Source organism: Pomacea canaliculata, linkage group LG7, assembly GCF_003073045.1.
Source record: "Pomacea canaliculata isolate SZHN2017 linkage group LG7, ASM307304v1, whole genome shotgun sequence".
Taxonomy (NCBI): domain Eukaryota; kingdom Metazoa; phylum Mollusca; class Gastropoda; order Architaenioglossa; family Ampullariidae; genus Pomacea; species Pomacea canaliculata.
In genome coordinates this window covers 23,071,455-23,095,582 of record NC_037596.1, presented here as the reverse complement: position 1 = coordinate 23,095,582, position 24,128 = coordinate 23,071,455, and the positions used below count along the sequence as shown (strand labels likewise).

The following is a 24,128-nucleotide window of genomic DNA, read 5'->3' as shown; positions in this document are numbered from 1 at the left end:
CCACATGGGCACAACACGTGACAAACTACTGCCACGTGAGCCACGACACTTCTGCGCGCGCAGTCGTCCATGCATGACTAGAATTTGCATCGTCTTGTAGACAAGACAACATCTAACACTGCACGACCTGCCACGCTTATTATTTACATGTATTTATCTACAAAAAATGTAAATCATCAATGAATAAACTTCTCAGACTGTCCTCGGTCTGAACTTTGATGAATTATCTTGAACGCACATCAAAGCTAATAGTATTTTAAAACAAAGTAAATTTTCTTATCAGTTATCGTTCCTCGTCCTTGACTGGACGAAGCAGCTCTGAATGTTTTGGGTTCCGTATGTGGGTTGTGTACAGAAAGTATTTCGCTGTTGTGTTCATCTCCTTTACAATTTTGGAGGATTTCAATTCACAAGAAGTACTATTCAGCTTTTATTGTACATCAGTCGCGGAGTGAGCCACCGGTCATCGCGAGCTCCAATAGTGATTCAACTTGTCACCATCTCTATTTAAAGAGCGTCCTATGAATTGTGAAATAATGTACGAGGTTCAATTAGTATGTTCACTGCATTCAACCCGGAGATATATTTGAAAGTTGATATGAACTTTTATCGACTTCACAACGGTGTAGGGCTGAAGATGGGCAGGTGAAACAAAAGAACGGGCTCACCGCTCCTTTCTCCACCAAGTGTGATGTAACACTCGGATGGACGTCACTTGAAACTTTAAGCCGTTTAGTCTCTGACCATTCGGAAAGTATAACGCAGCCTACACTCGACAAATAAAACCATCGCAGCATGAAAAACGGAGACATTTTAGTGGAGGCTTTGGCGGCAGATGGAAGAATAAACATCTATCTCTTTGTTTTGCCAAGCAGCAGCAGACATGCATCAGGCAACAATTTAGTTTTTGATGAATGTATCCCATAACACGTCTAAACGACAGCTGAGCATGGTTAGTGGAGGATCAAATATTTTTGCTTGGGTCTATTTTGCTCTTAGTAGTAATGAAAAGGTAAAACTGAAAGACTTTAACGAAACCCTAAACGGTCAGCCCTGCCAACAGATGTCACATGGAGAAAGTGTCCTGAAGCAAAATCTGCAGCAAGGTTCTTTTCCCAACAACGATGACGAACAAGTATCCCTAACACTGTCGTGTACCCTCTTACCTTCCACGAACTGTAGTGCTCTTTCTTTTTTTGGACTTTTTTTAATCCCCTGGATCGATTCCACCTGGGTTCAGGTGAATAGTGAACAGGGACAGATAAAGAGCATTTGTAGCCTCTAACATTCAAATCGTTTGGCAAAGATAATGAAGAAAAAAGAATTAATCATTTCTATCCGTTTAATATTTGTTGACTAAGACAACTGTGACATAGTCCATACATCTCTACTGAGGGTTAAGCTTCTCAGCTGGACACAGTTCAATGTGAGCTTCCTTTTTCATTTAATCACTTCTCACCTCAACACAATGTATGCGCAAGAATCATGGATCAGTCATCTGTTCTCAGGTTGACCGATAAAATTCCTTATTCGTACACCTTCCTATTACCACATCACGTGACACCTTGACCTGTCCATGTGTAGGTGGCGGCGGTAGTGTAGGTGTGAGACAACAAAGATGTGAAAAGATTACAGCCAGATGTCGTATGGTGTAGCTGTAAGCGCCAACGCTCATGGAGGACATTTTTCGGCTTACGGTTAATCTACTTTATAGGGGCGGGGGAGACGGGAGGGTCGGACAGCGACATCTGGCGATAATTGTCAAGTCTGTGATACAAGATTTACATGACATTGAAGTCACCTACGTCAGCCATTTGTTCCGTTAAAAAATGTCGTTTTGTACGAATTTGATTGATTAATTGATTGATTGATTGATTGATCCGACAACCTTTGTTTTAGAGAAGGGGAGATTACAAAACATTAATAAAACAATATAACAGTAAAAAAACCTACACTCTTTAATAAATAAGTCTTCTATTTCTTTAGCAGAATGACTTAGAGAATAAAACGATGGACATCAACCGATTTTAGCTGTTTGCGCGTGCGTCGAACACGTTGGTAGCCCAAGTGCAATTAACGAACACATGCAGGACGACGTGTCTGATAATTTTCACAGGTCAGTGCCTTTGACATGTTACACAAGCCCAGCGTCCTTGGCCATGCCGTAGAAAATACTCTTCTTGTCCGCAAGAAGCACGTGGGGCGAGTCGTACTCCTTCACCAACCCTTCATCCAGCACGAGGATCCTGCAAATAACAGATTAATAATATTGGTAACACACAGCATGTTATCAGTTTATTTTTTACGTATGTTTATTTACTGTTTTTGTCTCATTTTCCACTCAGTCAAGCAAAGCCTCACTTTAGAAAAGTTAAGGTCCTTATTCACATACGTTGACCTAAAGCTCAAAACAAATTATTATTTCTTTTTCATTTAATCCTTTTTTGTCAAATACCGAATACCTATTCATTTCAGTTAAAAACAACATTTTTATAATCTTTTAATATTTTCTCTTATTTTTTGTAATTAGGATAAGACCTAAGACCTTCAATGTTGTTTGAGCTGTTGGTATCTAATCCTTTTGAAGACTTTAAAATAATAAGATGGACACAACCTTTTCTTAAAAAAGTGAGTCATGAGGTTAATGTGTTTCGATACTGATGGATAATAGTTTGGCTTACATCTACTTTTCCTCTGTGTGTGTGTGTGTGAGAGAGAGTATAAAGTATAAATACAGATCTTTACAATACTTTGTATTATTCGCGGCTAAGCAATAAAGGGACGGTATGTTTACTGTCGTAATTAACCATAAGCAGGCAATGTCACATATATTCTATAGTGTCTGCAAAGCTTACTTTGTGCTAAGTAAACATGTTTTTATTTTGTTTTCGTCTACACGTTAAAGCAGCCAACATGTGAAGCCCTTCCCATAACCGGCACTAGAGTGACGTAACACTGCACCTGTCGTAGTCCATGATGGTGTTGAGGCGGTGTGCAATGGTGATGATAGTGCAGGAGCTGAAGGCCTCACGGATGGTGTTCTGGATGAGGGAGTCCGTCTCCATGTCAACGGCGGCCGTGGCCTCGTCCAGGACCAGGATTTTGGTTCGGCGAAGTAGCGACCTGGCCAGACACACCAACTGCCGCTGACCTACACTGTGATCGAAGCCAAATGAGAACATTTGAATTAAAAGATTGGAAAAGTGGAGGAGTGGAAAAGCAAACAATAATTAAAGTGGCACGTGGCTTAAAAATTGAAAAATTGACTGCTTTAGTGCTTTTCTTCATTTCGAGTATTTTTTAAGACGGTGGAAGTACAAATAGGTTAACTAAAACTTTTCCAATTAATTTATATCTGCACAATAAAATAATAATAATATTTAATCATCCAGTTTGAAACAATAACTGTGACAAATTTTAAGCTCCGTAGGTGTCTTCGATTTTGTGTTCTTTCGTGTGTGTGTGTGTGTGTGTGTAGGGTGGAGAATGTAACTGGATGTACAGAACTCGATTACCTTAGCTTTTGTCCCCCTTCTCCGACCTGGTGGTTCAGGTTTTCTGGCAACTCTTCTGCAAAACGCTACAAAAGTGAATAAAATCACTAATCCCACATTTTTCTTCCATATGATAAGATCAAACACTTGCTTTATTATTCCTTACGGAAAATGTATTTTTGCCTCTTAAAATTTTGTTCGCTTCGTTAAAAATGCAGAAGACTATGAAAGTACGGTCACTGAAATGATACAAGATGAGACAGCTTACAAAATGAGAAATGAAGCATACGGCTTAAAGTACAAGCCGTAAAGACACAAATGGAAGAATGTCTGTGATGTCTGTGCGACTACATAGACTAGAAAGCAATGTTTGAAGTAGAAAAGTATCTCAAAACAGAGCAAATACTTTAAGTTGAGCAGTCTCCAGTGCTTTCCATATTTGGTCATCTGAATATTGATCCAGTGGGTCAAGGTTCATCCGTAGAGTGCCAGAGAAGAGAACGGGATCCTACAATCGAAAAAATGTCAAATGTCAACCCATGTGCTAAGACTGTGCTAAGATTAAACAACAGAGAAATGACAAATATTATCAGACAGGTAGCAACTACCTTTAGTTGTATTCCATGTGCTCAATCTGGACGGGAGAAACTGTGTACTAAACTAGCGAAAAAGCCAACGGCAGACATTCGCTGCTATTAATTTAAATATTTAATTAAATTTCACAGTGCCCGTCAGTAGATTCATCGTGATTGTCTCCCTTGTCTTCCATCTCCTCTACTTAAAATAAATGTTCACAGTTGGCGCCATGTTGCAATAGTCTGGAGGTTACCTGTGGCAAGGATGGTGATGCGAGAGCGCAGGTCGTGGAGCCCGATGTCGGCGATGTTGACGCCGTCGATCATGATGTAGCCGTTACAGGCCTCGATCAACCGGAAGAGAGAAAGCGTCATCGAGGATTTACCTGCCCCTGTCCTTCCAACGATACCGACCTGCATAGAAAAATTACAGAATATTTAGCCTAAAAAATACACTTTATAGATTTTTTTATTCCGTTTTTTTTTTCTTACTATGATTTATCTTTTAGTTTATGCACTTCCTTATTACCCTTACTATTTTTCATTTTCTATTTTATTTTATTTTTATCTTAAAGAAAGAGAGAGAGAGAGTGCGCGAAGGTGCGTGTGTGTCTAACAGAAAGTGAAATGACACTTGTTATTGTTTACCTTCTGACCAGCCTCAACAACGAAGCTGATGTCTCGCAACACGAGGTCAAGGCCGGGTCGATAGCGCGTGCTGTACTCACTGAAACAGCAGGCGACCTCTCTCGGGCCATGAAGGATCTGGACGTCTCAAAGGATTAGTCCATGGAGCCTATAATAATAATAAAAATATGTAAAAGTGATCTTTGATTCATTTTCCCTGTAGCAAAGTTTACATCTTGTCACACTGAGATATTCTGTGTTCGAGTTCTAGTATTTTAGAAATTAAGTTACAAAAGACGCTTAACATGTCAGGAACGCGGTTTTAGATCTCTTTCTCTCACAACACGCACGCGTCCCCTTTCGTGTTCTTTCAAACATATATCACAAAGATTTGTCGTGGGAACAAAAATAACTTTATAACAGTCAACATTAACTAAAGATATAGAAATGTCTGAGTCTTTCAGTTCGCTTCTAAATTATAAGATATACGTCAAATATCTTTCAATTTCCGAAATACTACAGCGCACAGGCTGCTCCAATAGTTCTCTTCATGTCCCAAGACGACATACACATGTTCCTTTCAATATTCTACGAACTGTCATATGTTTCTGAATATTTCATTATAGTCTTACTTACTCACATCCACAATTTCCACGTCTACGTAAAATCCTCACTCACGAACGTTCATCGGAAATCACATATACGTTCCGCAGCTTACTAATAATAGGTGCTGACTCAGCAGACACCTAACAGACGACTCAGAATATAGTTGCTGGAGTCAACACATGACCCAAAGCTGGCACCACATATATATTCCAGGGGATCAACACATGATCCAAAGCTGGTACCACAACTAAACTCTTGGGGGGTCAACACATGACCTAAAGCTGGTACCACACATACATCCGCAGGGATCGACCCACACAATATCCAAAACGAACACCACACACACTTTCTATCCGACTCTCTTCCCTGCTCACACCCGTCTGCTTTCTTCCAAATATTTTTTCACTTGCGTCTCTATCAAATTACGTCATTTTTTTGCGTCATAAAATGACGTCGGGTTCTGACGCGAAACCACGACGCAATCAACACTCTCTTAAATGCAAGGCAAGGGCAACAATCTCTAAAAAACAAAAGACAGGGGCAACAACCTCCCGCCCCTCACAGACTGGTCCATGACAAACAAACGAAAGAAAGGAAGACAAACAAAGAAATTACGATTGATGGAACTAAAAAATGACAAGGATCACGGATTATTGAACAAACTCTGTACATTTAGTAACCATAGCTACCGATTCTCTACTTTTAAAAGGCCCTGTTTCTGACCTCTGACTCCAGCTGTGAGTATTCCCTCACCCTCTCCACGGACACCATATTTGTTACAAGGTCGGTAATCTTTCGGACCATCCAGCTGATATATTCCGACATCTACGAGGGCATAAAAACAACAGAGTTTATATCATAGAAAGTAGGGGAGGGGGAGAGAAATAGCCGTTATTACAGGAAGCACTCTTTCGTTGGTACAGCACCCTCAGAGGCAGATCATCCTCCACAAGAGACAAAACACAAGGAACAAGTTCAACCTCTTCTTTGGTAGTGCTGCTAGCTTGTGTTGGTCATCACAAAAAAATAGAATGATATTAGCTTGTTTTTTTCCTAGTCGTCTTTACCTTTTATAAAATTGACTGGCAGATGAAAATCACGACTATAGATTGTTTGTTGTCACATGTCGGAGAAAGATTGAAATAAGTGTAATAAGTGCTCATACTGAAAATAAATATCTATTAATGTTTGCATTTTTTTAATTTACGCTGTTTAAGCAATAGATATTTCCAAGAAAAACAATTACTATCATGTAATTATGATTATAATTATGACCCACTAAACACACAGAAATAACACATTAATAACTCCAGACAACACACATACATTAGAGTTCAATCACCTGCATTGCGTAAGTCACAGAGAATCCCAAAGTTCCTTCTCCAATGCCAGGGGTGACAATGGAACAGATGGCAGCACCGAAAATGATAAGATTTGTGATGATTTCTATGTTCATTGTCATCCACCTGGTGGGAAACAGAATGTCACGGGTTAGGCTGAAACCACAAGCATAGACTTACTTACTTTTCTCTATCTTAATGTACAGTCGATGCAGTCTTATTTCATGAGATTTCACAAAGGTAACTCCATTCTCACTAGGGTATGGAAAACTAAGTGAAGGGCACGACTTCTCGCTTTTTAAAGTATTTAGTGATGTTTAGATGCCTTTGCCCTTACCTGTGTGCGCTAAGACTAGTGAAGTACAAGGACTGGTTTCTGTCCACCCGTCGTTTTATCTCCTCGATGAAGCGGTCGACCGCTCGGTAGGCGCGGATGGTGGCGCCGCCGCTGATGGTCTCGCTGAAGTGGACGTAGATGGGGCTGTGAGTGACCGACTCCATCCTCTTCAGCTGCCGGGACGTCGGATGTAGAAGGTCTGTGTGCACAGTCGACTTTATTTAGTGTGGGTTTTATTATTTTTTTTAACAAATCAGTTTGCTCAGAAGTCTTGATTTCCTCGATTAGCAACGCATTAAATGCACCATTTGAACAGAAATTTTATCAATGTGAAGATTGATATACTTTTCACAGCCACGAAGTGTTATTAAGAACTGCTACCTGCAATAAATCGTACAGGTGCAAACTTACCTGTATGAGAAAATACAGGATGATGACAGGAATTATTACGAAAATGAAGAGCGGTGTACTGATGGAGATGACGATGATAGTGACAAGAACCATCGTCCCAATAGAGACAGACTCCTGGATGTTGTTTGGAATGATGTTGTCGATGGTATCTATGTCACGCGAAAATCTGAAAATGTTTTTCAAGAAATATTTCTTAATTTTAATCGTTCATCTTTGAGTTTACGATGAATCAGGCAGTTAAGAAAGCGTTTATTTGGTGGTTTGTTTGTGTTTAACGCCGTGACAATGTCACTTTGTTTATTGGTATTTAACACCGTGACAGCAGCTAGGGCTATCGAAAAATCGTAATCTTACTTCAAAAGTTAAGGGACATAACCTCACGAGTGATATAACAATAACATTCAACGCAAGAAATAAAAATATGTAAAAGAGTAGGTCAAGTGTAAAAAGTAGTGGCGAAGCCGTAAAAGACCACCAGCGAATAACAACAAGAACAACAACAACAACAACGACAACAACAACAAAAAACAAAAAAGAAAACAGTTATTAGGACATAAAATTTCTTAAATGTGATTTTTAAGTCCTATCCTCCTTAAAAATGTAAAGACTGCCTTCTTTAGGATGACCCTTTGTACCACTGTGACCCCATGGGGTGCCATTTCTGATTTGCTGTCAAGTTTTGACATCCCGGAAAGGTTAGGACAACGAATGATTCAAGGGATCGATGAGGAATTACCATTATGAGCCGATCGAAAAACATTTTTTCGCCTCATCGGCGCAGAGCCTCAGACGCTTTGTGAGTTGCGCACTGGACAAGAAATTGTCCACAGCGCAGACTTCTAATAGCAGAAACGTTTGTAAAGATGCTTATAAACCCCTTTGCTATTGTGAAAGGGGAGAGGGATGAGAGCGGCTGGGCCGACTCTCTGCCGTCTACCACAAGAAAATGGTCCAGGCCCCCTTATTATTCTTTCTCGTGCAATTTCTAACCTCTTACTCGTTATCCGAAGATTCCTCCTCTCTTACGCGTTTCCCTAGGTTTTTTTGGTGCCATAATGAAAAAGGATTAGTTCATTCCTTATGCTCCCCACCAACCACGGAGTCCAACAAGGCGATGCGACCGATCGGTACCACTTAGGGCATTTCCAGGAGTGTCGCACCAGGGATACATAAGGAATATGCTCTGGCTTTACCAGTATAGAGACCAGATTGACCACGGCCGAAGCCTTCTAGCAAAGCTAGAGCAATACACGACCAGCCGGTTGATTGGTGTAAGCAACACCAACCTTCCGTTTAGGAGAAGGCCGGGCCAAAGAGGTGTGTTGGTATGATGGGCCGCAACCCATCAGGGACCTCAACCTCTAGGATCCCATCCTCCCCCGACTCCTGTCGCCTTGCACGGCAAATGCAGGGAGCCTAAAGGAGGTGACAGAGAGGGAAAAATGACATCAAAAGAAAGGCATGATGGGAAACAAGACAGAAAAAAGACCAGTGTAGACAGAATATAGGTAAGGGAGAACAAACGAGAAGCATAAGAAAAAGGGATAGGCGATTTTAGTCATCCAACCAGAGAGAAGCTGGGTGTTCTACACGAAACGAGACGGGCCCAAGGGAGAAAATGAAAAGAGGCTGAGAGGTAAAAACAAAACGAAGCGAGAGACTAAAATGGAAACAGAAAAAGAGAAATAGAAAAAGACAGAGTGAGCAAGGGGCAAGGACTGATTGAAGGGAAAGAGAAGGAGGTAGACAGAAAGACTTTTCAGGCTTTATTCTCTTTGGGCAAATGCTCCTTTACATAGAGCACACGGTATAATAAAACATCATTTCAGTTATTCTCCTATTAAGACATGCAAATCAAGATAAGTCATCTGACCATCAACCGGAGCTTATAAGTGAAACAAAAGTATAGTTTTTAGTAAAAAAAATACTAAAGAGAGGAAACTGATGGAAGAAAAACCGAAAGAAAAGTACGCCTGGTTAAAATACATTTTAAAAAAAAGTACAGAAAAAGTAACAAGATTTTTTCTAGAAATATGGATAAGGAATAAAAACAGATAGACAATGAATAATAGTAAGGGTAATAAGGGAAGTACATAAACTAAGAGAGAAATAATAATAAGAAAAAAAAGGATTAAAAAAATAAAAAGTCTAACGAATATAAAGATAATTCACCTGTTTATTATTCTTCCAACTGGGTCGTGTCAAAGAAGACCATTGGTGACCGCAGTACACAAGCAAGAAGTCTGCTGTGAAGGATTTTGGAGGCAGCAACCGTTCGAACACAAATCAAGAAGTTGCTCAGGACAAGCGTGACGACTGTACGAAACGAAACACGGGCAAAGATTCAAACATGGTCTACACTGCGATTGATTAGTTTGTGTTGGAAGCCATGTTGTTTTCTTGTTGCTGCTACTCCCAAATGTTTGCATTTTTGTTAGGAGCGGACTTTTACACTTGGGAACCGACAGAAGAACAACTGGCTGCTGACCAGATGATAGCACACAGAGTTAGTCTTCAACTCTCAAAATTTGATAAAGAAGCATCTTCAGGGTCAGCAAAAAATCTTTATTAATTAATTGATTTTAAAAAGGCTTTTGACACTAGTTTAAATTTCGTTGTCATAGATGTTCCTAACCGGATAATGTAGACAAATATACGTTTTCAAGACATATACAAAAAGTGCTTTTAAACTTGCTCATACGTTCATCCTTATTTAGGTTTGGATAATGGTAAGAGGTTGAAAAAAGCGCATCATGTCCTAATGACATCAAATTTGTTAATAAAGAATTGTCGTTGTCATGCTGTGTTTGTCTCGTTGAATAACTTTCTCCTTTTTATTATTTCTCATCACGTACTCTGCCCGATGCCAAACATTCCAAACAGCATCAAGTAATAGTCATTCTTGGCTTTGTAGTTGTGCCGCAAGGTGGCGTTTCCGTGGGATGTGGCGAGGAAGTTGTCGTCTGTCCAGCGGCTGAGCCAGAAGTTACTTTGATGCGTTGACGGCTTGAAAGAGGAGGAAGAACAAAATGGATGCCGTGAAGGGTAAAGCACCTGCTGCTCGTACGTAGGTGCAGAAACACGCTCCACTTCACCTGGAAGGTAAGTGGGATAGTCGAACAGATGTTGGGCAACATAAAGGCCGACTTATTACTATTGTGCTACCTCTTTACCTGAACCTCACAACCTGGGAGCTGTCACAACATGTTTATAAACCGTAAAGCCACTGTAAGAAAATGAAATCGAGAAATGTTTTGTAGAAAGTGCTCAGATGCTATCTAGATACGTTGCACAAGCGAGTGTACAAATTTGTGCTGACAGAAAAAACTGGATTGTATGCTCTGCTTTCTAATAAATATATTGCGCCACAACATATTGTTTTAAGTACTTGGCTACATACGCTTCCTTTCTCAATTGTCTCTTCCTTCACCAGCCTATAGTTGTCCTCCTCTGAAGTTTCTTCCTCAAGGTGGCACGTGCTGAATTTACATTTCGTTGAATCAGTCATCCTCGATGATTTTGATGTTGTTCTTGTGGACTTCCTAGACGAACATATTTTCTTTCAATTTTTAAGTCAACCGCATTCAAATTCCCGTCCTAATTAAGATAAGATTTATCAAACTACGAAGGACCAGTTTCGGTCTTATTTTCAAACATTCATAAACCTTCCTTTTCTTATGTTCCCCTAGAAATGACATTTGTAGAAGACCTTCAAGGGGCTTCAAATTAGTGTTCTGTTACTGTTGTGAAGCCTGATTGGGATTTGTCACGATACACAGTAAACATATGTTTGTAACAGCGAACGTTTCACCGGCTATAACTAAATACTGGTGTAAGGTTTATGATTTAAAACACCTGAATACTGAACATGTAGTTTAAAGTTCTTTTTTGTAATCTGTTATTTAAATAAAAATGTTATTTAAAGGCGCAAAAGAACCTGCTTCTAGAGTTGTCTTTGCGTGTCAGATCTTCGCCGGAAGTTGTGCCCTCGGAAGTCGCCGTCTCCACGTTCTCTCGGATCTTATTGATGAGAATCGAGACTGCGAAAAGAATGAAAAGAAGATAATTATGCTTTTAAGAAATCTCAAACATTGCCTTTCTTTGATCCACATACTTTGAAAGTAACATCGTTTATGTCCGGTAATATTGGGTATAAACACTAAAATATAATCGGATCCAAGGCAAGGATCAGACTCAGTGCAATCACCATAGAGTTAACTTTGAGTGGAATAGTACGATCGAATGCAGAGATGTTTGTTGGTTCGAAGCAGCGTCCGAGATACAATAGGCTAGGTAACTTCAACGCCTTTAAGCAATAGAAGCAATTAAACTCTTTACCATTTTACCATTTTACCATTTACACTTCTATGTGTTTAGGCTTATGACAAGTAAAGGTAATTTATTGCTAATCTGCGCAGTAAAACATGCGTCCCAAAGAAAATTGCAAAAGTTTCGAACACGATGGACAGCAAGTAACACAATACAAATTAAAATAAACCTATTGTTGCATTTGAGATCACATGTTTACTAACTCTCGGGGTCTTCATCTTCCTCCGAGTCCTCCCTCTGTTGCAGATGAAGTTTGACGAAGTTAGCGAAGGGTCCGTTGTGGGACATGAGAGTGTCGTAGCTGCCTTTCTCCGAGATGCCGTTGTCGGACAGCACGATGATCTCGTCAACCATCGGCAGCCAGTGGATGCCGTGTGTCACCAGCACCCGTGTCTGGTTGAATTAAAAGAAAGAGCAGTTGCTAATGAAAGGTACCTGACGATTTGTTGATGACAGAGAAAGACAGAGAGAGAGAGATGGGGGAGGTTGAGCTGACAAAAATGGTTGCTGGAACAGAGAGAAGCTAAGAGGACAATTGAGGAATGATTAGCAGAGGAATGAGACAGTGGAAATAACAATAAATTGACATAATTTGTGAAAGAAGAGAAAAGGTAATAAAAGTTTAATAATGCTTATATTTCTGCTAATTTTCAAAACTTAGATGAGGAATCATCTTGATAAAGTTTTGAAAAAGGATACCTATGCTAACTAAAGTATACAAGTGAAAGATAAGTAGAATATGTACTGCCTTGGAACCGTGTATGACGGAGCAAGCCGTTGGGGCCAATGACCTCGGTGAAGATGTGTTTGCCCACGTGGAGTCCACGGCGCTGAGCGGGTCGTCCAGTAGGTAGATGTCGCTGTCACTGTACACGGCGCGGGCCAGACTCACTCTCTGCTTCTGACCCCCACTGAGGTTGATGCCCTGACACAATACAGACATAATCTAATTTTCGCTGTCGTCCTCCTCCTCTTTGTCTTTTTACTAAACCTCGTCATCATCATCTTTATTATCGTTGTCCTCCTCATCTTCATCGTCTTCGTCCTCGTCCTTGTCATCAACGTTCTCGTCCTTATCGTTTTCTCCTCCTCGTCCTCCTCTCTGTACTCCTCGTCATGGTCCTCTTCCTTGTCTACTTTTAATCCTCCTCCTCTTCCTCCAACTCATCATTATCGTAATTACCCTTTCACCAATCTCAGTCATGTCTCCAGCAGACAGTATTGCCAGGTCGGGCTCAAGTGCGCATGCCCGCAGGACCTGTTGATATCTTTGTTCGTTGAAGAGTTTCCCGAACAGAATGTTATCGCGTAGTGTTGTATTTTGTATCCACGCTTGCTGAGGGACGTAGGCCATCGAACTCTGAAACATGTTTTTGTTTGTAAAGAACTCACAACAGTCCTATTAAGTCTTAAGTAAAAATCCATCTTTTAAATATCTCCTGCGTGCCCCACCCAAAACATCATAAAACGAAAACTGAAAGAGCCTACAAGTACACAAATGTATACATAGAGCTACCAAAGCTCTGAGACTCATAAGATTGATACATTACAAGTGTACTTTAACATTAAGACTATATTACAATATCTCGCTGTTGGTGTTTTTGGAGGTACGTCTGCGTAGTGCGTATTTTAACATTGAGATGATTAAAGGAGAGAGGAAAACAAAATCATCTACAAAACGAACTCTCTGACAGCTCTGTGAGCATGTGGCACAAATAGAAAGAAGAACATTACTCCTCAAATGAGATGAAATTTTCTAAAGGTCTAGTGGGATACAACTTTTAAGTCTTTTCTAAAGTTCATTGCAAGGTAATATTTTCATAAATCTGTATAATTAAGCCACTTTTGTTCTTGAGATACACGCCTAAAAACATGGCGATGCACAGAAAGAGTAAAGAACTCTTACGTCTGTGTTGTACTTGGATACGTTTAAATAATAAAGACCTCAGACAGTGAGAATACTGGGACCTTACATTCATTAGTGATATCTGTGTGCAAACACCACACCACCATTTTAATTTCACTGGGTGCATGGTGACGTGTGTAGGAGAATATCTGTCCAGATTCACACACATTTCAGAACTACAATTATGCACTAACCTTTAAATAGCTATTAATAGAAAAGTGACACCTCTAAGACTAAAACTCGCTGCTGTTGTTTAAAGTCGTATATTATCACTATCTGACTTTATTACTATATCTTGTATTTATTAGTTCCTCCTTTGACTACAATATTATCTACTCATACTAGAAAAACAACAGCCGAGGTCACTTGCAACACAAATATTTCTATAAAAGGGGCCAAACATAGTGAGATTGAAAAAACATTATTCTTTACCTTTATGGTTACTTTCCCTGACACTTTTTCTATTTCTCCAAGAAGTGACGAGATCAATGAAGACTTTCCGCTTCCCACGTGACCCACCACTGCTACCAGCCTGCCGACACCGACGCTGATGTCGATGCTGGAATTATCCAACATTCATAAGAAAAAGGTTTAGCTTGGATAGATCATGCACTGACAACATTGCCACCCTCTATTCAGTGGTAGTCCTCCCTCTATATAACTTTTGTGGACATTGAGAAGGTATTCAACAGTGTAGACAGGGACGTCATCTGGAGGCTGATTATCACCCTACAGCATTCCACTGAAGCTCATAAATATCATTCAAGGGTTATACGAAGATTCATCCTGCCAAATTATTCACAATGGCAAATTCACTAAACCTTTAGTAGTGAAGACCGGCGTAAGACAGGGTTGAATATTATCATCAACAGTATTCCTGATGGTCTTAGACTGGATTATGTGCAAGACAACCCAATACAACAACAACGGTATCCTGTGGGCTTTCACTAAACAGCTAGAAGACCTGCACTTTGCAGATGACATTAGTCTCCTATCTTATCGGCAACAGCTTGCAAAATGTCGAGTACTGCTTTTCTTTAGATATGACATATTTTTGTTATTTTTTCTAACATACTGGTTTGAAATTATTCGACTTACTGTTGTGCAAACATGAAAGGTATAGTAAGGGGACATTGCGAAATTTTATTTATCTGAGACATTTCTCCCTGTCATGATCCGGTCTTGGAAACTTTTCGATTTTATGTTCATTCTGTGTACCTAGAATCGGTGTTTCACTAACTACAAAGGCATTTGTTTGCAATGACTATTTCGCTGAAAGCAATCAAAATACTAATTCTAGTATTGGTTTTATTACAACAGACAAAACAACAGACAAAATAACTCGTGTGCGTTTAGTGGTTAATATTGTACATCAAAAATATAACAATAATAATAACAACAACAGGAATAACTACATAAAATGGTAGTGGAAAGAGTAGAGAAAGTCGTGATTAATTAGCAGTAACAAATAGAATGACAAGTGACATAGGAACAAAGAGAAGCAGAACAGCAAAGAAAGAAAAAAAAATTAGCCACTTTTTCAAGACAGGTTCGTAGTGTTTGTCCCACGTGAACTTTCCGTTTCTGATGGAAATGGCGTCGACTGTTGAAAAACAATGAACGTTGTTTAGATTAAACGGTGGAAAACAACTGTCAAAAGTATTTTTAAATAGTCTGAATAAGCAAAGCGTAAATAATACAAATAAAGGAAGTAAAAAATTCTTATTTTACACAAAGGTAAAGGTTTTTTTAATCGTTTGGTCATTCTTATTTTTATGTGTACTTTGGATATTCATTACTTTATGTTACCAAACAACTAAAATTTCTTGTTACTTAAGGCTTTAGTTATAATTCCATACAATTTTAAAGTTGAGAATCAAGTATATCGCTCAGTCATGTTCACGCTTAACTCTTGTAACCTAAACTTCAGCTCTCTCTTTATTAAATACAGTTTTATGACTTCTCAATGGTGGCCGGCACACTAGTGGTTTGATAATGTCAGTTTTATGGCATCTAACCTTGGTATTTTATTGAATGTGTTCAAAACAGTTAAATTATTAATAATTTACAAGTTTCCAACACAGGCAAAAACGACAAGTGAGTCTCACATTTTCGTTTTCCCGGTAATTTACCTGCATCAGCAGCACAGGTAACGCTGTCTGTGTCAAGGTCTTCACAGCACAGAAACTTGTTGATCCTTTGCACTGACACCAAAGACTAGGGATCAGAAGCACAAAGAATAAATAAGAGAAGAAAATAAAACCATAACACATAAATGAAAAAAGAAAAGTACAAAAACGCTTGAAAGTACTGAACTAAACTACCAGACAGAAGGGAATAAAGTTAAAAGTCAGCAAAATGATGAAAGAAACTAAGTGTAAAAAACGACAAAAAGGTAAGAAACAAAAAGAAGACATCAGGCTAATAAACAAAGAAGTAAAAAAAAAAATACAGGAAAGTAATAAGGAAAACAAACAAAGAAGGTGAAATGATGAAAGGTGAAAAATCTATAAAAAAATTAAGAAGGTAAGCATTACTGTAGTCACAGTAATCACAGACCTTAACGGTCGTGGATATGACTGTGGTAAGCATTTCGAGAGGTGACCTCAGCATGTTTAACAAAGCCAAGGTAGGACAGGACAGTAAGAAAGAAAACAAAGAGGTTAAATGAAAGAAAGGTTAAAAATCAAGAAGAAATTAAAAATGTAACCATTACTTTAGTCTTAGTAATCACAGACCTGAACGGTCAAGGAGATGAGTTTGGCCAGAAGGTCAGGGGATCTCTCAGCAAGTTCAACAAGGCCAAGGTGACAAAGACCCGCCGAGCGTCCAGGTGGTTGTCAGGGGAGACAACCACAAATGTTGCTAACGTGGCCAGAGTTACCTTCAACAGGGACAAGCAGGTGTGAGAGGACTTCATAGAAGTGATAACAATAATACACCAGCCTCACACATGGACAACAATCTTGTGTACTGAATTTTGTCCCCGTTTGCTGTAATCTTTATTCCAACTAATATGAATAAATACAATATAGGAATATAGCGAGATAAGTCTATAAGTATATCAATCATATGCACAGAAAACATGTTTTGTACTGTTACTGCGTGTATTCAGACTTACTGGTCAGACTTTAGCTTGTTCAAAATCTTCTCATTCTCTATTAAAACACAGTTATAATACTTTTTCTGCCCAATAGCATGCTTTACTAAAATCTCTTCTGTTAGTAATACATCTATTTCTTTTTTTCTCTCTGTCGTAATTGTCTGTAGTAACACTAAAACAAGAATATCCCGATTAAAAGAAAGCAAAGAAATCACTTCAAAGACTGACCAGGAAAGGTGCGAAGTAGCAGCACACACTCATAAACATGTTCAGGTAGGAAATTCTGAGCAACACATTTGTCTCCTCGCTCCTCAAGTCATTGATCATCTTCTCGAAGGAAGGTTCCCATGCGTACATCTTTACCACCTGAGGACAGGTGACAGAATTTTAGAACAGCGAGCTTGTTATACTTATTATGAAACTGGTTTGTCTTGCAGTGTTCGTGTATCCCTGTGGTCTCGGTAAAGAAAAATTATTATGGCAATGTGACAAGTTTATTAGATTTCTTTGATGTTTATATTTTTAGTGGTTTCAAGACTAGTATGAAATCTTAAGGCCACGTACGCTCGGCAGACGATCATGTTAAAACATTGTTCATGCGAACTCTCACAAAAAACTATTGCGTTTATACTCGTATGTACAAACACACGCAGGTGTAGATACACAAAACACAGACATGCACACACATGAGACAAGCTGGAAATCTAATGTATGCCTACTACTATTTCTGAAAAGGGTTTAAATAGAAAATAAAAAGAACAAATATACAAATGTTTACAAAATCCATACACAGTTAAACAATTAGAATATTGTTTAAATATGAGATTTGTATATAAACGTAGCATAATAATTTACTTCTATAATTAATTGTGACAGGTAATTGACCAATCAACACTGACCCTCATTCCACTCAACATATCATTGGTCAGCCTAAGCCTCTTGTCCTTGAACTCGAGGTTGCTGATGTTGAGTTTCTTTTGCCAACTTGAGATGTAGGAGTTGAGGGGGACGAGAAGGAGAAGCACGATGACGCCGGCGAAGACTGAGGGGCCGATGTAGACGTAGAGGACACCGACAACCATGATAATCTGTCAGAGGACATAACAGTTGTACAAGTGTAATAAAACCATGAGAACCTGTAATTGAGCACAACAGACACGTGTCTATTAAGCATAACATGATAATAAACACGACATTGATACCAAAGTAAATAAAGTGCAATACCTGAATATTCCACAGCTCAACAGCTAGCACAAAGAAATAATGTTACCATAGTATGCTATGGAGAAATAGCAAAATCAAACCCTTTGAGACCTTAGTTAACCCGATTTCTGTAGCATCCACATACAGCTTTGTTAAATAATCGACGACATTTGTTTGCTTAGAAATGGCTTCTGCGCCCATAAATAATTTTAGAATTTCTAACATATTCTTATGAGGCGCTGGTCCTTTGTGACTAGAACAGAGATGACAGTAAATATGGAATTGTTCTCGATGTTAGAAACATTCTAGTGAATGCGATAATGAAATATGTCATCTCATAGTGCTGCTATCGGGTTAGCCTTAATAACTGGCGTTGTTTACCTGTAGAGGAGTGGTCCAAGTGACGAAATAGAACATGGCGTCCTGAATGCGTTGACAGTCCACAGACATGAGGTTGGTTATCTCCCCGCTGGCTGCCAGTCGCCGTGCGGCGCTGTTCATCGTTAGTGACTAAGAAAACATGGACAAACAGAGACAGAAAAAAAAAAATCAATGGGTTTAGTACTAGCAAGGACTGTACAAAAATTGTGTGAGTGATTTACCTGTCTAGTGAAAAGACGACTTTACCTCTAGAGAAAAGAAAAGGAAGTATCTCGCCTACTCAATCGCAAGTTCTGTGACTTGGTGTTACATCAGAAAGTAATGGTTTCACGATAGAAAACCTGAACCCAGGACTCTATTGTAATCACTGTACTGGTGGCAGACAAGGGGACTGACAGGATATTAAGTACATCCTTTGTCTTTCCCTACCTTGCGCGCTGACGATTTAAAAGACACGACAGACACGTGTTTGGTAAAGCTGGGTAGATGTATTAGCATACATACTTACATGGGTTGTTGGATAGCTGCCTGCACGGATGAGTCCTCTTTCTTTAGACAGAATACTTGCTGATGTAGATATACAACGTACTTTAGCTGCCCTTTGCTCACCTTTCTGTAGATGGCGGCAATGAGGATGGTCTTCAGCTGCATGCCGACCACTTGTGAACACCAGAAGCTGAAGTTGGAGAGCAGTGTCCTGACCATGTACACCAGGAACATCAGCACCGCCAGCACGTAGCCAGACCTCGCCTGCTTGTCGTTGTTGTCGGGGCTGGTCACCTGCTCAATCAGCAGCCTGCAACAGGTGTTCAGTCGCTCCGGTATCTTGTCCACACAGCTTCTGGTGTCACCACTACTTACAGGTACATTCGAGTCGTTTCTAGCTTTCTAGCCTGGTGTGTGTCTGCTAAATCACACTCGAGAGGAGGTATATCTTTAAACAAACAAAGAAGATTTGGATATTTCTGGATGCACATTTTTTTTAAGACGATAGTTATCAACAGTACACGCTAAGTCAACTAGCATTTATATACTTCAACCTATTTCTGACACTAACTTGTTTCTTGTCATAATAAATTATGCTTTTTATGTCTAAAGAGTGTGTAAACATTAAAATCCAATGAATATCTGATCAAACATCGCAGTGATGATTAACTGTGCGTAAACCTGTATTACAATTTTCTTTTTGTAAATGCAATGTGACATGATTTCCTGTGGATTTACAAGTGAGCGCAATTTAGCAATGAAATAAGATGAAACTACTTTCTCTTCACCTTGAATTATTTAAAAACACAGTGGAACCTCGGTTAACGAAGATAATCCGTTCTGGAAAGTTGTTCGTTATCCGAAAAGTTCGTTATCCGAAACAGTTTTTCCATAAGAAATAAAGGAAATAGATTTAATTGGTTCCCAGCCCCTGTTGACTCGCTATGTACAACTGTGACGTCTGTGTGAGTGGCCTTGACCTGTACATGCTGATGTTTGTGGGTGTGTATCTTGAGAATTGAAAGGGTGGATTACTTTGAATTCGGCAAGTCTTATCTTGAACGTATCATTATCTGGTATCATTAGACATTATTCCATCATTAGTTTTTTTTACTGGCATGTAAATCTTGCAAACAAATAACTGAAGAATTTACAGAAGAAGATCTTCGTAAGGATGTTTTCTAAATCTTAAAAATCAAACGTTAAACAGCGCTCCGGCTATGAAATATTTCTCAACGTGCAAGAGACATAAATTGAACCTGGAATGCCAACAACTGTACTGAAATCATTAAATTCCACACACCCCTCTATATTAACATCATTAAATGCCACACATCAATAAATGATAGTTTTCTATGCAGCAAGAAAGCTTTGTGACTCCTTTTAAAACGAAAATAAAATCACTCAAGTAAAATTTGACAGAACGTAAACTCTGCTCCATAACGACAGATGTTACTGGTCTCGGCCATCTGACAAAGAAACCCTCCATGCTTATCATCACTTGGGAGGCAACAGGCGGTCAAAATGTGTTGCTGGGTGCACGACACGTATCCTCCTCCTCCTCCTCATCATCATCATCATGTAGAGGAGGTCACTTCTCGATTATTCCTTCTCTCGAGTCCCTAGCAGCATCGAAAGCCGAAAATTCAAGGGTCCCATAAAGTTTACCGAGGTAAGACTTCGTAAGCAGGGTTCTATCTGTATTACTTTCTTATTTTTCTTGTTGTTGGCTGTCCGAACTCTTGCTCAAAATCCAGCTATCCCAGATACATGCATATACAACATAGTATATGAACTTCATACAGTCGTACATCAGTATATACCATGAAACACAAGATGCATACACATGCATAGATGTGTGTGTACTACATATACACAGCAGTACACTAGTGTGTATATATAATAGGGTTTTAGTATATAATAATATTAATATAATAGTATATTTTAGTATACATAATAGTACATAGTACACACATTAGTATGGAGGTGGGGCAGGAAGGGTGGAATTACTGCTTGGATTCTCCCTCCATGAGCACGTGACATTGTAAAATCGGGGGTTACTTGTCCAGTGTCTGTCGCTTCTGCCTTTTTTGTGAAACTCTTCGTAATACGACATCACATTATCATTGAACATGTTAAGGCTTCTATTGCCGATAACACTGCTAGGGAAAGACTTTTCTACAGACTTTTCTTTGGAGCCATGATTGAGGAATATCTTATTAAAATAAAGTAAAAAATTCACTAAATAAAAAGGATGCACACAGATAAGGAGCGACCGATCGTAACTGTGTCTAGATCGCGAATGATGTCATGCTGGTCGGTCACGTGTGGTTCACGTGGCTAATCGTTATCCGAAATTTTGTTAGCTATCCGAGACAAATTTTTAACTAAAGGTTTGTTCGTTATCCGAAATATTCGCTATCCGAGGCGTTCGCTAACCGAGGTTCCACTGTACTTCAAAGTTGTGTGCTCCTGAGTATCAGAGGTTCCCAAATGTCTACAAATGTTTAAAAAGTGTACAGACTAATTAGTATTGGTAAATATTATTATAAATATGGTAGTGTAGGACATCGGATAAAAGTAGGATGGAAGATGGCACGCACACCACGCACACAGGGAAGGTACAGGGTGGCGATGGGGGTGGTCACTGGCCGGGTGACGACCCTGTGACCGAAGGAGAGCGGGAGGGGGTCGACTAGCGACAGGATGAAGGTGCGCGGGTGTGTTCGTGGGGAGTGGAGCGAAAAGGCCGTGGGCAGCGGAGAGGTGGGAGCAGATTCTACCGAGAGCGCGAGTGGGTTGTATAGAGTTTCGCCATTGCCAGAACCATCGACTTGCGTTGGAGTAAAACCATCTAGAACCCACGAAAGTGTTGTGTTTTGGTGTTGTGGAGAGATGTGGGGAAGAACCGGATCTAACCCTGCTACATAAATATTCACTTATTTATGTTTAGTATTTAGATCGGGTATTGACACACATTGTTAGTATTTTATCAGTAAGATACCTCGTCATAAAAACAAGGTTTTAGTTAGCTTTTTTTAATATTAACATTACATTGAATATGCATCTTATTACCTGACTCTGACTTTCCAATGCCAACCCCTTTAATAAGTGACAACATCCGGGGACTCACCCTAATAACACGGGGCATAAAATCAAGATCCCTTTGGATACCACGTTCGCGAACAGCCCGAGGATGAGCCGAGGTCCTACGAGCTTCACCAAGACTCGGAGCAGCGACGGCGTTTCTTGCTTCACCTCGTCGTCCCCTGGGCGGTGGAGGGTTCCATAGGCTGTGGTGACCCCGCCATTTCCTCGTGAACTTCGGGAGGAACAGCTGGGGACGAGGGACCTGGTTTCCAAGACGGATGCTTGAAAGTGAATGTCTCCTTCTATGGAGTCTTTGGGAAGAAGTTGAAGTGATGTGATAGCGGAGTCGGTGTTGGTGCCGTTCCCTGACTTTTCTTTGCCACGTCTGCCGCATATAAGACACAAATTAATTAAAATGAGCCTCACGTATGTTGAGTCAAGATTTGTGTTTCGATTGGGAGCTGTTTCGATTGCGAGCTCAAATGAGATTTAAACGTGGCCAACGAAGAATGTACCTTGTGCGCAAGCTCAATAGTTTTTCAGTAAGTCAAGCAATCTTAGGCCGTTTCTGCCAGTCGTTTATTGAGAATCTTTTATCCTTTTTATTTGTATGCTGGTTTCGCAATCTCTCTGTCCATAATAGGAATAGTCTAAACAGTTCTGTCCCCATCTGTTTGAAGATAATTGATGTCGGACAGAGGGATTTAGCATTTTTTTGCGATTAACAAATAGTAAGGAAAGCTTCACGCTTTTTGTCAATACATGAACATGTAGTAACGAGAGAATTTGTATTACTAAGCTCAGGTAAACGCTATTCATTGCCAGCATTCAAAAGTAACAGACACCTGAAATCGCTTGTACACCTGATGTCAATACCAATCGAAATGTCCTTTTAGAAAACATGATGGTACACAGATATTCAGAAAAAAAGTAGATCAGTCACGGTCCTATCTAAGTCGACCGAATACCGACCTAGTCATTCTCGATGAAATGGATTGAGAAAATTATCGAGTGAAACCGCCATTTCGACATCGGAGTCTGTCGTCAAGGACCTTGCCATTTTAAAGGATTGGATTCCTACTCCGGAAACAGATGTCGGGGCAGTTCTCAATTGGTCCCAAAATTTGAGCAGAGTTACCTCCTTCCCGACAGGACAAAGCCCTCCACAATATAACTATTATACCGTTGTACGCTCCAGTCTCCTTTTTACGAACAGATGGAGAAGGCAAGCAGAGCAAGCATAAGAATAACATCTTTCATGTTCGGGAATCTTAATGCATATTCCAGCAAATAAACTGACAAAATCAATCTCTTCAAACTTGGCATGAGAAACGAGTGGGGACGTTGCTCAGTATAATTTACATAGAGTAACCATCGGAATCTTCCCAATATCAAGTATCATTTTGAAAGAAAAATTATGTAGTTGGATTAGATACAGAAGACTATCTTTTAAAAAAGTACATTTCAACTCATTAATCGATTAAAAAAATTCAATGACCCAATATTAGCATAACTCTTTATATATACTCAGTAAATCTCACATCAGAAGAAAAAAACCAACCCAATCGTAAAACCACTTACTGTTCGTTCCTAAGTCTTTCTCTCTCCAACTCCCACTCTCGTTCAAAGGACGGGACAATGACGTCACTGCTGTCTCGTGGGTTGAGGTCAAAAAGGTCAGCCTCCGTAAGGTCTCTTTGCCACCCAAGGTAGATGTACCTAGAGGTAGAGGTCTTATATACAGCGCCGTCTAATGAAGTGTAGAAGACGTATTAACCCACTAGCACACACATACCATACACCTACATAAACATACAAGCACGTGCTCGTAGAAACACACACACACGATTGTTGCTGCTGTAAAGAAAAGAAAGAAAAGACTGCTACAGTCAACAAGACAGACACATTGATAAACATATCTTTACTTTGTCATCCATGCAAACAGCATCCGATTGGGAAAGGACGCAGTGACCTCTGGACATGGACGCTGTAAGGAAACGGCAGAGAGAAAGAATTTGTCACAAGAAGGTAGAAAGTAAAATGTTTGTTTAGAGATATATTATTTATTAAATTCCATGTGACTGTTAAAAAGAATTATAGAAATGTTTTAACAAAACCTTCTGGTGATGTTGATATCCAGTCTGAGTTTCCTTAAAAGCTTCCGAAAAGCAGAACAAGATTGTCTGGATGCTCTCTATGGCGAAGGTCACACAAAGCAAAACAAATTTCAGGATGTCGTC

General features: G+C 39.6%; 3 protein-coding genes across 3 annotated transcripts in view; all 3 read right to left on the bottom strand.

The window, feature by feature from the left end:
- The window catches only part of LOC112569533 (multidrug resistance-associated protein 1-like), a 53,197-nt gene that overhangs the window by 3,089 nt on the left and 25,980 nt on the right, over positions 1–24,128 (bottom strand). The gene's annotated exons all lie outside the window — the stretch shown is intronic.
- On the bottom strand, positions 1,347–24,128 carry LOC112567545 (multidrug resistance-associated protein 1-like). The gene is given in 28 exon segments (XM_025244241.1): positions 1,347–2,246; positions 2,962–3,156; positions 3,516–3,580; positions 3,901–4,002; positions 4,331–4,483; positions 4,718–4,804; positions 4,806–4,865; positions 6,026–6,127; positions 6,645–6,768; positions 6,980–7,178; positions 10,246–10,485; positions 11,923–12,112; positions 12,439–12,539; positions 12,542–12,644; positions 12,903–13,079; positions 14,058–14,184; positions 15,162–15,228; positions 15,758–15,842; positions 15,942–15,945; positions 16,391–16,509; positions 16,957–17,094; positions 17,628–17,816; positions 18,313–18,441; positions 18,922–19,108; positions 21,932–22,273; positions 23,470–23,607; positions 23,814–23,875; positions 24,006–24,128. Coding segments are annotated over 27 exon segments (3,558 nt in total). The 5' UTR covers positions 23,837–23,875; positions 24,006–24,128; the 3' UTR covers positions 1,347–2,134.
- LOC112569540 (canalicular multispecific organic anion transporter 1-like) lies at positions 10,145–12,136 on the bottom strand. Its single transcript, XM_025247348.1, has 4 exons — positions 11,923–12,136; positions 11,328–11,430; positions 10,791–10,932; positions 10,145–10,485 (listed from the first exon to the last, which is right to left on the bottom strand). Exons 1-4 carry the CDS (start codon positions 12,071–12,073, stop codon positions 10,276–10,278), a joined length of 606 nt encoding a protein of 201 aa, XP_025103133.1. The 5' UTR covers positions 12,074–12,136; the 3' UTR covers positions 10,145–10,275.

What these genes read in the sequence shown, in the direction of transcription:
- LOC112569540 (XM_025247348.1), bottom strand. Translation starts at nt 12,073, where the DNA reads ATGGTTGACGAGATCATCGTGCTGTCCGACAACGGCATCTCGGAGAAA. An exon ending in AAAGACAACTCTAGAAGCAG is followed by an intron (nt 10,933 to 11,327) that starts GTTCTTTTGCGC and finishes ATGTTCGTCTAG; the next exon opens with GAAGTCCACAAGAACAACAT. An exon ending in AGACAATTGAGAAAGGAAGC is followed by an intron (nt 10,486 to 10,790) that starts GTATGTAGCCAA and finishes CTTACCTTCCAG; the next exon opens with GTGAAGTGGAGCGTGTTTCT.